Source organism: Schistocerca piceifrons, chromosome 2, assembly GCF_021461385.2.
Source record: "Schistocerca piceifrons isolate TAMUIC-IGC-003096 chromosome 2, iqSchPice1.1, whole genome shotgun sequence".
NCBI classification, from domain to species: Eukaryota; Metazoa; Arthropoda; class Insecta; order Orthoptera; family Acrididae; genus Schistocerca; species Schistocerca piceifrons.
Genome location: NC_060139.1, coordinates 494,746,066 through 494,760,009, shown reverse-complemented (window position 1 = coordinate 494,760,009; position 13,944 = coordinate 494,746,066). Strand labels below are relative to the sequence as shown.

At 36.7% G+C, this 13,944-nt stretch overlaps 1 protein-coding gene across 4 annotated transcripts in view; it reads left to right on the top strand.

The window, feature by feature from the left end:
- Positions 1-13,944, top strand: part of LOC124775031 (arf-GAP domain and FG repeat-containing protein 1) — a 104,307-nt gene that overhangs the window by 88,360 nt on the left and 2,003 nt on the right. For 3 of the 4 annotated variants that reach the window (XM_047249800.1, XM_047249799.1, XM_047249802.1), the window contains 2 exons: positions 771-949; positions 6,938-7,565. In XM_047249800.1, coding sequence (XP_047105756.1) covers positions 771-949; positions 6,938-6,988 — 230 coding nt within the window. In that variant the 3' untranslated portion in view covers positions 6,989-7,565. Of the gene's footprint in view, positions 1-770; positions 950-6,937; positions 7,566-13,944 lie in introns of those variants that run through there. The other variant, XM_047249801.1, reaches the window with a different exon arrangement.

The window sequence follows — 13,944 nt, the reverse complement described above, 5'->3', positions numbered from 1 at the left end:
TGATGGGAATAGTGACTGGGTGGGGGAATGGAGGAGGCTGGGGGTGGGGAGGATGGCGGACAGTGAAGTGCTGCAGATGGGGCAGAGGGCAAGGGAGAGGTGGGGGGCAGGGGGGGTTAGCGGAAAAGGAGAGAATATAAATAAATAAAAAAGACTGGGTGTGGTGGAACGACGGCTGTGTAATGCTGGAATAGGAGGGGGGAAGGGGCCGAATGGGTGACGACAGCCACTTCCCTGCTCCCATTCCAGCACTACACAGCCATTGTTCCATCACCACACCGAATCATTTTTCTTTAATTTAATTTAACTTTTTTATCTATTTCTCTCTCTTTCTCTCCTTTTCCGCTACTCCGTCGCTCCCCATCTCTCCCCTGCCCTCCGCCCAATCCACAGCACTTCACTGTTTGCCATCCCCACCATACTATCCGAGCCTCCTCCTTTCCCCCATCCAGTCGCCATTCCCATCATGCACTGGTGCTCCGGCTCACAGTGTGGTTTCAGGTGCCTGAGACTGCAGTCATGTGTGTGATTTGCATGTGTGTGTGTGTGTGTGTGTGTGTGTGTGTGTGTGTGTGTGTGTGTGTGTGTGTGTTGTTGAACAAGGCCATTGGCCAAAAGCGTTAAGTGTGAAAATCTTTTTGTTGTACCTATCTCTTACTCAGCATCATTCATATGCGTGTCAGACGTAGGTTGCTGCTTATCCTGAAGGTAGTCGGTGGTATGAATCCCAAATCAGTAGCCAATGTATAGTTTGTATTTATACTTTTCAGATACTTTAAATTGGAGTGCAGGGGCAAACAGCGTGCCAAATGGACAGGTTCCAAATGGTGGTATTGCTAGCTTCCATTCTCAAGTACCTGTAGCTGCTGTGGCTTTTCCCACTAGTCAGTCTATGAATTTTCCAGCGAAGGCCTGGCAGCCTATTCCACCAAGTGGAAACCCATTTGTGGTAAGTATTATTAACTTTTTGCTACGAACATTTCAAGAGGTATGGCAGTCATCATTCTTCTAACTTCAGCAGTATAATTTTATTTCCATAAAAAATTACACACTGGTCTCTTGCTTAATACATTTTTGTGTTTCTGTACAAATTCTACAAGGGCAAAGTGAAAATTTCTCACACTGGCAGAGAGAGATGGCTTTGATAGGTATAAAATTTTGTCTTTGTTGTTTTTGCACAGTAATGCAAATTAAAAATCAATTTTATATGTAGGATAGCTTTGTAAGTATGACTGAAGTACACATATAAGCTGATTTACCAAAGTCTTTATTTGCAAGTTCTGCCATATGGTAGGTACGATAGGCAATAATGTCTCTATCAACAAAACTTTCAAGTCCAGGAACACTAGGTATACCTGTACCTCCACGTACAATGGCTACAGTGAGCCAACCATTACCATGAGAGAATGTATCATTAATGTCAATAGAAAAATTAAGTCTACAACCACAGAAAACACAAGGTCCGTCGACAAGTGCAGTAGCAGCAACACTCTTAACTGGTATGCGGTTCTTCTTGTCTCCAGCTGTCGTGGCGAACTCGATGTTCTCGATAGTTTTATAGACTGTCTATTTAGAACGGCGACGAAATCTCCTGTAAGGCATCATGGCGGCGTTCAATGCAGTTGCCTGTGCAGCAGCAGCAGCAGCGCAAATGAGCCTCTGCGTGGCTCTCGCTCACTTATGTAGTACATGCAGTAGCTTGGACTTAGAAAATTTCACAGTGCCAGCGGGAGCGTTATCCCGGACGCACACACTAGGTGTTCTAGAGTGTGTGCGCCCGCTGTCACGCCGCCACGATTGCGTCAGCCAGCCGCGGCTGCATAACGTCATCAAGGTCAAGCGATAAGATAGGAGAGGGGGGGGGGGGGGAAACTGTTGCCTCCTTGAGCCTCCGGTTAATGGCTGACGCTACAGATCAGTTTGCATACAAATGAATTTATATATGAAAATACAAAGTACAGTCACCAACAAACTTTACATATTCACATTCGTCCGTGTATAATGCAAATGGATTAACTGGAATACTCCACTGCCATAAAATTATTTATTGTAAGCAATGTATCTCAAATGTAAGTTCAACAACATGGTTGGTGAAGATTTTTGAGGGGTCTGCGTCCACATTTTCAGCAGTAAACATACGGACCATTGAAAGATGATTCATGTGAAGGCCCTCAAAAACCTGCAACTACAAATAAAAACAGAGAAAAAGGGCAGATTATTGAATTATATGATTGGCAATTAGGTCTAGACATACTAGAATACAAAGTGTGATACAGTTCACTAGAATAATTGTTTAAGAAAACAGTTTGCACAATAAGGGTGCAACTCATCTTAGGTTCATTGTGACTGACAAAATACTTGAGAATTTTCATGACAAACAATTTGGGTGCTCTTGCTACTAGTTAATATCTATTGCATGTTCTGCTTTCTACAAACAGAATTGATCTGTATGTCTGTTCAGCATAGTCACGTGATAACACACATTTCTCCCAATGAGAGACCTGTTCATTAATATCATCACTGTAGAGTGTTCGATTTTCAGTTACACACCACCATGTTAGACGCTACAATTCGGAGCCCTCTAGCAGCAGAGAACTGCAAATGTGTAGACATGAAAGATAAAGATGCAGAATGTTAATAATGCTTATTTTATTTAAAATGCTTTTGAATTTTAATGTAAAAAATTTGGAGGCATTACTTTTCAGCTTGCTCTCATGTTTGAATGACAAGTGCAGGAGAACAGCTCTCACTACAGTGCAGGAAAAGGAGTGTATATGGAATCTTTCAGTTGATATTTAATGTCCAGATGAGAAACACGTCTGCACTAGACAAACTTTAGTTTCTGACATTTAGTATGCTGTTTAGTACTGTATGACCGCTCCAGTGAAAAAGATTTAAACATGACTGCTATAGTCCACATTGATAATGTGTAATTTTTCTGAATTGACTTTCCATAATCCTTGTTCATGAAACTGAGCAAATAAATAAAGCGAGGACTGATGACTTCAGCCCTGGAAGGAGAATATATTTAATTCCTTTCTTATTTTTCATAGAATTATATCAGACAAGAATTTATAAAACTTCCATATAAAATTCATTATGCTAGCTTAAATTCTGATAGCATTTAATCACAGACTAAAGCTTCTGCCTCCAGATGTAATAGTTAATTGACTCTTCAGTGTAAACCGAGCAAGGTGGCATAGTGGTTAGCACACTGGACTTGGCGTTTGGAAGGATGGTGATTCAAACCTGCGTCCAACCATCCAGATTTAGGATTTCCCTACATCACTTTGAAAGGACACAGCAGATTCCTTTCCCCATCCTTGAATCATTCTGAGCTTGTGCTCTGTCTAATGACCTTGATATTGATGGATCGATAATCACTATGCTTCCTTCATTCCTATCTTCTTCAGTTTAACTAACTATTTTTCTTTCATTCAGCATTAAATCTGACTTTCAGAATCAAAATGGGACCAAATGTATACCAGTGAAAAGCCATATTATTTTCAGCGTACAGAGTAATTGAGATCTTGTGTTCTGTGTTTTGAGATAGAGCCGACCACTGTGGCCGAGCGGTTCTACACACTTCAGTCTGGAACCATGCAGCTGCTAAGATTGCAGGTTCGAATCCTGCCTCGGGCATAGATGTGTGTGATGTCCTTAGGTTAGTTAGGTTTAAGTTCTAAGTTCTAGGGGACTGATGACCTCAGATGTTAAGTCCCATAGTGCTTAGAGCCGTTTTTTGAGATAGGAAAAGTAATCTCCCCACCCCCAGATCATCTTTGAAAGGGAAAAAAATATTTTAATAAAAATTGTTATAAGGCCTGTGTTACATCCAGTTTACTCGGTACCCAATTTTCTTTTTATAGTTATTTCTTATATATTTAGGATTGAAGATGGTCATGGGAGTACCGTACTGAGAGATTTCATTCAATTCTTAGAGAAACTATATCTGTATAATATGTTAGTGTACTTTATCACCATTTTTCAGTAATAAATAATACACAATCAGTGTTTGTTTATTTTTACAAGTTCTGTGGAACAGTGTGAGCCAGAGCTATGTAGTTACGGAAGTAGGAACTATGTAATCACAAAATGAGAATAAAAGATTAAAAATAAATTGAGAGTGGAAAAAAAGGACTTGAAGTAGCATGTACAACTGAATGACACATTGCAGTGAAGAGCTCTAGTTATCGGTAGGAATTTCTGGACAGAATAAAATGAGTGTACCACAAGGAATGCTTTCAATTTTAATTTGAAAGTCTAGGGTTTCTCTCACATTCTTCAGTTCTGCAGGAAATTTGCTGAACATGGAACCTTCAAAACAGTGCACAGCTTTCTGTACTGTCATTATTCAAGTGCAGATTATTTGTCTGTAGAGTGTTCACTGAGTGAGTGGTACAATTTCTTTTTGTGTTTTATAGATACAATAAAGTTAAATTCGATGTGTAAATTAATGCCACAAATTGTTATCTCTGATCTTTCCTTGGCTAAAAATACCTTTGTGATTGCATAGAGTTTCTCCAAAATATGCTACTTTGGGAGATAACTGTTTTCATCTAAGTCATTTCTAAGGATTTAAAGTGTCTTTGCCAATTATTTGATCACCCTGTCGTGGTAATATTGCACTTTCATAAGAATTTCTTGTCAGCTACTGTATGCACTGTTTTGTTGCAGTTAGGTGACAATATGTTCTCTGTAAGTCAGGAATGGACATTACTCACTACCCTATTTGCTGGTCATTCACATTCCATTCCATCTCTTTATAATGAGACCTGTATTGCCCAAAACACAGAAAAATGGAGTTGTCTATTATGTTTAATGACAGATAATTGATGTACATTAAGAAAAGCTGTGGCCTTTTAATAGAATCCTGTGGTGAACCCACTTTACCACTACCCTATTGAGATTCTAATCTCTCCCCTGTTTGATGACAGTGGAGGCAGCCTTCTGCATCTTACTTGCCAAGTATGAAATTAAACATACATGAGCTTTTCCCCTAATTCCACAATGTTCCAGATTATTCAAAAGTATAGATTGGTATCAAATACATTTGTAGATAGAGAAATACCTACTTTTCTACTTGTATGAATTTCAAACACAAAAGAATAAATTGCATATATGCTACACTATGCTACTTTTCTGGACTCTGGTTCTGAATAAAACATTTCCTATAAAATTATTTAATTGGATAGATAATATTGTTATATTTCCTATATAATGTGACATTTGTGTCTGGAACATCAGCTGTATAACTGTCTCGATGTAACTATAATTGACTTGTCAAATGTAAATAGGAAAAATGAAATATTTGGGCAACTCTGTTGGGCCCCTAACAGTTTCATTCTCATAGAGCACTATTTATAGTATGTTTGAGCCTTGACCACAGCTCATCTTCATATGTTGGATTTGAACAAAAGTTCTCATGTCTTTTTTTTTTTTTTTAAATAGGATGCTGGGGAGTAACTGTCTGTTCTGCAAAATATGAATATTCTTTCTAATGTTGTTGCTGAACTTTTTATCTTCAGTGACAAGTCATTTGTCTCAAAGCATTGAAGTCTCTTCAGTGGCATTATTGTAAAGATTGGGGGTGCTTGTAGCCAAGTATGAAAAACATTTGTGTGTGTGTGTGTTTGTGGGCTGTTGGATTGTTAAAGATAGTTCTGACTACTTCATTGTGCTTCCTATGAAGAGAATAGGTTACCCTTCTATACCTATAGCTGACGCCTCCTAAGAATGGAAAACGCTTTCTTTCCCAAAAATCTGCCATTATTAGCAGTAGTGCTAACATTGCTCCTCGAGTGACCCTACTTTTCCTAATACCAAATTGGTCCTCTCCTACGCTCTGTTTAGTTTTGTCTTGTATTATTCAGTAAAATACTTGTGTGAATATTTACATCATCTGGGGTAGTAGACTAACTGCATATTAATTTTCATCTATACTGTCTCATAAATCTTTCAGAGACGTAATAATTACGTTCTTTTTGAAATTTGATTGAATTTCTCTGTTTTCATAAATTACATCGATGAGGTTGTGTAGTTCTTGCTCTACATTTTCACTTGATGCTTGTAAGAGCTCTGCTGGTATTTCATCAATGCCTGGACATTTGTCCCTTCCAAGAGTCTTGTAAAGATTTTTTTAAATAAGGGGTAAGATTTCAGCATTCTGGTTTCCAATTGCTGTAATTTCCTCTGGGAAACTATAAAGCTAAACAGTCTTATAATTTGCAATAAAAACCTCAATTAATCTTGTGTTAATAACGAGCAAAAGAAATCCAAAGCTGCAGTCAAATATATCACTGCCTGTGGAATGAAATTTCCTTACTTAGAGAGATATTTTTATCTTCCCGTTTATTTGTGTGTTTGTACTTTTCCCTTTATTTATCCACTCATTCTTTCTTTTTTTATTTTCTCCTTTTAGGTATGTGGTTGTCTTCTTCTAAACTGATACTGATATTAAAAGCACAAAGTAGTAGGTGAGCTTTGTAATTTGTGCAGGGGGGGGGGGGGGGGGTGTTGAGAGGAGGCGGTCAGGTAGAATGCACATGGACATGCACACATTAAATAAAAATATTATTATTATTCCCCCCTATCACTCTATGGTGATAGGGGGTAGTGTGATGAGTACTTAATTTCATATTAGTGTCGTAATATATCTGTGACGTTGGTTTTTTTCTTTTACATTCAGTTGACAAAATTAATAATGGTTACATGTTGTGAAGTTTTAAATATTAATTTCATAATAATGAATTTAGCAAGAAGACACTGGCATAATACTGGACCAAGAAGCTCTTATAACACATAATGACACTGATTTTCTTTGGTACTGTCTAGGTCACAATATGAGCCACAAATTTTTCATTCTTTTGTAATTTTTTCTGTACTTGTTTTTTGTTTTATCATCATCATTGGCATTATGTATTCCTTCTTTTTACAGCTTGGAACTAGTCCAACGCCTGCTGGCCATTCCAGCAATCCTTTTCTATGAAGAACTGAATTTATTGTATAACAATTTTCTAACTATATTTGTAAAAGGCAACATATGTGAATTTATTTACAAATATGCATCACTTTCAGTTTACCAGAAAATAATTATTTGTTTGTGTGTGCAGTGAGCTGTGCTTACAGTGTAATGAAATACTAATTGTTAGATATGCGAGGGACTTGGCTCTTAGAGAGCGCTTTTAGTTTTTTTAATTGTAGTCTTGACTTACAGACCAAGATCTGACGCAAGTATAACTGCTAAAGTTGACAACAGATTTATATGTGAATACAAAATGACGTTACATGTAATATAGCTGCAAATGTTAGTATTTGCATTAATTTTCAGACCAGATATTTTTAAATATTAATGTGTGTTTTGTACAAACACTTTACTTGTAATTTATAGAGTTTATAAATTAACTATTTATTTTATGTATGTTGTTGCACTGTGTTAGTAAAATATGTAAACCAAATGTTGGAGGAATTGTTATTTACTCAGTCCGTATTCAAGGATGGATAGTGTGAGGCGCGTGCACGCACTTACACACACACACACACACACACACACACACACACACACACACACAAACTGGATCTCTCATATTCAGATGTCGTGTTGGTGAGAGTTTTATTTTATATTCTAGTGTAAATCTGAAATATGCACTAAAAGAATTTGTGACATGGATTTGTTCAGCACAGTATGCTATGTTTATGGTATTTTTCACACTGTTTCCATTAGATACACCTTTCTGCAAGACAGTTGTGATGAATATTTGACACATTTTTGCTGCATGTAGCTTGAAGTTAGAAGAAAGTCTTTAGTTTGAAGTGGATATTCTCATTCCACGAACTTAATTTCTTATCACTGTTTTATCTCATATTCCAACTTCAATATCTCTCTCTCTCTCTCTCTCTCTCTCTCTCTCTCTCTCTCTCTGTCTGTCTGTCTGTCTGTCTCTGTGTGTGTGTGTGTGTGTGTGTGTGTGTGTGTGTGTGTGTGTGTGAGAGAGAGAGAGAGAGAGAGAGAGAGAGAGAGAGAGAGAGAGAGATCAATCATGACCAAACTTTCACAATTGCTGCACAAATTGTTTATTACAAACTTACTGGGACATAATGCTGTTAGTATTGAGCACATCTTGCACGTATTTACGTGCTTATTGGAATTTTTTTCGTCTTTGTGCACAATTTATTTGTTGTTGGTATTTGCTGGGGTCAATGACTTAAAGCACATAGGTATAAATACTTGTGTAATATTTAACTGCCATCCAAAATGTGATTCAGGGGTACTGCAAAGGCCATATACATTCAAAAAATCAGTGTAGTTGCTTATGTGACACTTAATTGCTTGATGTCTAATATGGTATCGGAGTATTGTGTAAGTGCTTTTAACTGCTATCTGCTCCGAAAGAAATTTCGTTAACCGTATGTGCTTGGAAATTATTATTGATTTTGTTTTTAGAAACAATTCTTTTGAAATAGCAATAGAAGTTTAACAACTGTTCTGGGATAGTGAGCTAAAAAAAAAAAAAAAAACAAAAACAAACAAAAAAAAACAAATAAATAAATATCAGTTAATTGCTTGGAGTAGTAGTGAAGTTTCACATCTAATTTAGAACCTCTTTATGTAATTTTTATGTTTGCAATGATGATGGATAGAAGCTATACATTGTATGTATGCCTATCTCTTTTGGCACTATGAATCAGTCTTGACCACTGTGGGTTTCAGATTTTGGTAAATATGCAATCCCTCATGTAAGACCCATTTGGAATAAATATCCAGAATCAAAAGTGTTTCTGAACAAGGCATTAAGGCACTAGTAAGCATGTCTCATTCTACCGTTTCCCACAACCACCTCCTCAAGGAGTCACGTACATGGTTTGGTTCTTGACTCTTCTACAGTTACCACTGTATTTAATAACTTTGTTACATTGTTTACATTCATGTTCATGATGACAATAAGAGATGATATTAAAGTTTTCCATTTATTTCTTCAAAAATTTATTTAAGCCCGTGATAGACTGTGCGTCCTGTTGTCTGAATGACCATTTACTACCATTAGAGTGATAAATTGCTTAACAGAAGTCTGATACGTCATGTTGGTTACTAGCTCTTAACCAAAATTGTATTATGTGCAACTTCATTGTATAAATTTGTGTTAATTTTATCTTTTTGCTGTGTGATATGAAATATTCAGTAACTTGCAAGACATAAATACTGAATTCTTTGTCATTGAATGGTTTTTATTCCTAGGGCCTTGGATAGAAAAAAGTAAAAGATACATTCTGTGATATTTTATATTCGACAGTGTTTATTGTATTTTAAAGTTGGGTCTGTTTTACTTGGCGTAACATCCCATTTTACATCAGTTGACACACACAGTTGATATGATCTTCATTTTCTTTTCTTTACCTGTTTCATTATTAAGACTCCCTGTGAAATTGTTGCTAATGCTAGGGATCAATAATCATATTCAGTTATTTAGATTTTAAGGGAACAGAATTATTCAGTATTGATTGTTAAGTTTGATATGTATCAAGGCCAATTCTTTTTGCATGCCAATGAGGCATATTACTCACTGTTGACTGAAAATCAGTTTAAATCTGACTGATAATACTGTAACATTTTGCCTTGTTTGTAAAACAGCTTGTGAGTACAGACATGACTTTGTTTTAAAGGTCTGCTGCTGTTTCATACATTTATATGAGATAAACTGTACTTGGAAATCTGACTCTTACTGTATGATGTAATAACAAATATTGTATGCAGTTATATTGTATGTTTGTCAGTAGTTTTGCCACAAGACTTAAAGCTTTAGGCTAGATCTAAAAAACATGAACATAAGATTTTCTGTTGTGGTTTCTTTTTGATAATAGGTACTGACAATGTTTCTATATGGAGACAGCAGTAGGCTTTTTATTACTTGTTAAAAAAGATATGACATAGCACATTAAAAAAGTAAGATTTTTCAAGTGTATATTTCTGTGATATTATTTTTATCTGGAACGACAAATTATTTTTGAATAAAAAATGATGAAATTTTTCCATTCTGTCTCATTGTTATGGACATTTTATACAGCACACAAAATGATTAAAAATTATATGAGATGTTTTGATGAACCAAATGTGTAAATACACAGTAAATGCCTGTGTCTCTTTCATGTTTTACTTCTTTAAAGTTCTAGAATCTCATCACCTTAATTTTGTTATTTGTCTTAAGAATTGAAATTCTGTCAAAACAGTTCCTGTTTTTATACCCATTAAAAGGCACATGACAAAATGCCATTCAGTTGAATGTGAGTTATTGTTGATATTTTAGATCAACCAAAATATAGTCACAAAATTTATGTATATGCAACAGTATAAAGTAGTAGTTTATTATAAGCTGCTCTAAATACAAATAAAAGCCTTATATTTACCAGATACAGTAAACAAGTGTTCAAATGAGAACAATAGGAAAATTCTGGTAATTATTTCAGCCAACAATATACACAAATTCTTTTTCTGCTGGAGAAGAAAATGAGTAACAAAAATGGAGAGGTAGTGAGAAAAAAAATAATGGTTTATTTACCTTATGTCAAGGCACTTGTAGTAAATTAACTGACTTAAGCAAACTATTGAATTATGGAAAGCAGTTTGCTAAAATGAGCCATGTTCAAATGCTGAAATTGTAAGACAGAGAGAGAGAGAGATGGTGCCTGGATAAACATGTAATTACATACAGGAGATGCCTTGAACGGAAAATCCAGGATAGGCTGTGGACAGTATTATGAGAAGGCTTGTTGCTACTCACCATGTAGTGGAGATGCAGAGTCACAGATAGGCACAACAAAAAGACTCAGAAAGTATGACCACAATCTCTATCTGCTGAGGCCATAGTGTGAGCCAAAGCCAAGGGAGAAAAGTTTAATTCTGTGAGAGTAGCATTAAGATGTTGTTTAACTACATCTAACATATGTTTTCTGCTTGTGAAAATCTGAAGCCGGTTGAGAAGCTCCCCAAATATATACAAGCTTGTTTTTGAAATAATGGGTATCAATATCACAATTATTTTCATGGTAATGATTCAACATGCTTGGAAAGTGAAGTGGCACAGTGCTTAGCACATTGGACTTGGATTTGAGAGGACGATGGTTGAAATCTCTATATGACCAATTACATTTAGGTTTTCTGTAATACCCTTAATCCTTCCATTCAAATTCCAGAATGGTTCCCTAGAAATACAGTCAGTTTCCTTCCCTATATTTTTGTAATCCAAGGCTCTGTTTATGACTGCGCTGTCAGCAGGACTTCTTTCCTTGGAGAGTGAATCAAAGAGTCTGTTTCAAAATCTTGAGCATAAAAGAGAGAATTTGTTTTTGAAATAGAATATCTTCTTCTAACATCAAAAAGATCATGTTTACTTTCCCTTGTAGTTTACAATTAAGCTTATTTAGGTGAGACATGACATCTACAATTTTTGGATGCATTGATCATTAGTTCTGGATAGTGAGTATGCTTCTCAGAGAGAATTATTTTAATTTCTATAAATAAGGAAGAGAAACATTTCAAGATGGTTCTTCTTGATGACCAACTTACCGTGTATGCAGCAGAAGATCTGTATGTGGATTTTAACTACAGTTATGGTCTTTCATGCTTGGGTTATGAAGTTCATCACACTGTATGTGCACATCCGCATGTTGTATTTTGTGGACGAGCCACACTCAAGAGGGCAAAGGGCTGTAAGTGAATTGCAAGCCATGGTTTGCCGGTCACTGAGCTAGGGTATACTAATCGGAGGAAGTGCATGGAATGGATTAAAGAATCTAGTGGTGACTGTGGTCAGAGAGGGTTGCTGGGACAGGAGAGATGTTGCAGAAGATCACATCTGCACAGTTTAAGAAAGGTGGTATTGGAGGATCCCAATGTCAAGGGTTGTGAAACAGGTGTTGAAGTCAGTCACTGTTGCATTAAAACTGATTGATCTGTAAAGCTTTTGGGTATAGTTTGATGGTAGTCATTCATCCAGGTGGGTAGTTTATTTGTGGCCATAATGACATAAAAGACTGTGCAATGGTTATTGTGAATTTGATCATTTGCTATTTTCACTGTACTCCTGCCTCTAGTGGAATAGGAAATGGCAGTTATGGGTCTGGAATAGGTAATACATGGATCAGTGGGACAGTATTATGAGAAGGCTTGTTGCTACTCACCATGTAGTGGAGATGCAGAGTCACAGATAGGCACAACAAAAAGACTCTCAGAAAGTATGACCACAATTTCTATCTGCTGAGGCCATAGTGTGAGCCAAAGCCAAGGGAGAAAAGTTTAATTCTGTGAGAGTAGCATTAAGATGTTGTTTAACTACATCTAACATATGTTTTCTGCTTGTGAATTTCTGAAGCCGGTTGAGAAGCTCCCCAAATATATACAAGCTTGTTTTTGAAATAATGGGTATCAATATCACAATTATTTTCATGGTAATGATTCAACATGCTTGGAAAGTGAAGTGGCACAGTGCTTAGCACATTGGACTTGGATTTGAGAGGACGATGGTTGAAATCTCTGTATGACCAATTACATTTAGGTTTTCTTTAATACCCTTAATCCTTCCATTCAAATTCCAGAATGGTTCCCTAGAAATACAGTCAGTTTCCTTCCCTATATTTTTGTAATCCAAGGCTCTGTTTATGACTGCGCTGTCAGCAGGACGTTAAACACTATGGTCTTCCTTCTTTCCTTGGAGAGTGAATCAAAGAGTCTCTTTCAAAATCTTGAGCATAAAAGAGAGAATTTGTTTTTGAAGTAGAATATCTTCTTCTAACATCAAAAAGATCATGTTTACTTTCCTTTGTAGTTTACAATTAAGCTTATTTAGGTGAGACATGACATCTACAATTTTTGGATGCATTGATCATTAGTTCTGGATAGTGAGTATGCTTCTCAGAGAGAATTATTTTAATTTCTATAAATAAGGAAGAGAAACATTTCAAGATGGTTCTTCTTGATGACCAACTTACCGTGTATGCAGCAGAAGATCTGTAAGTGGATTTTAACTACAGTTATGGTCTTTCATGCTTGGGTTATGAAGTTCATCACACTGTATGTGCACATCCGCATGTTGTATTTTGTGGACGAGCCACACTCAAGAGGGCAAAGGGCTGTAAGTGAATTGCAAGCCATGGTTTGCCGGCCACTGAGCTAGGGTATACTAATCGGAGGAAGTGCATGGAATGGATTAAAGAATCTAGTGGTGACTGTGGTCAGAGAGGGTTGCTGGGACAGGAGAGATGTTGCAGAAGATCACATCTGCACAGTTTAAGAAAGGTGGTATTGGAGGATCCCAATGTCAAGGGTTGTGAAACAGGTGTTGAAGTCAGTCACTGTTGCATTAAAACTGATTGATCTGTAAAGCTTTTGGGTATAGTTTGATGGTAGTCATTCATCCAGGTGGGTAGTTTATTTGTGGCCATAATGACATAAAAGACTGTGCAATGGTTATTGTGAATTTGATCATTTGCTATTTTCACTGTACTCCTGCCTCTAGTGGAATAGGAAATGGCAGTTATGGGTTTGGAATAGGTAATACATGGATCAGTGGGACAGGTTTTGCATCTGAATCTTCCACATTAATTTGACTTATTGGGCAAAGAGCTGGACAAGTATGTTATGTATCTTGGATGGGTAACGGAATACCAGTTTGGAAGGAATGGGAAGGATTAGTAGGAAGGTGTTACTCATTTCACAACACTATGATAGGTAGTCAAAGGCCGGTTGGAGAATGTGATTTACTTGGTCCAGTCCTGAGTGATGGGGGAGAATTCCTTTATGGTTGGTCAGCAAGTATGAGAGGAGTGGTAGATGGGTTGGAGATAAGGCATAGGAGTTTGGTTTTTGACAAGTTTCTACCTATTCCAAGGTTATGAGGGAAACTCACACTCTAATTCACAGTTTCTCTGTACAGTAGTTGATGAAGCACCACA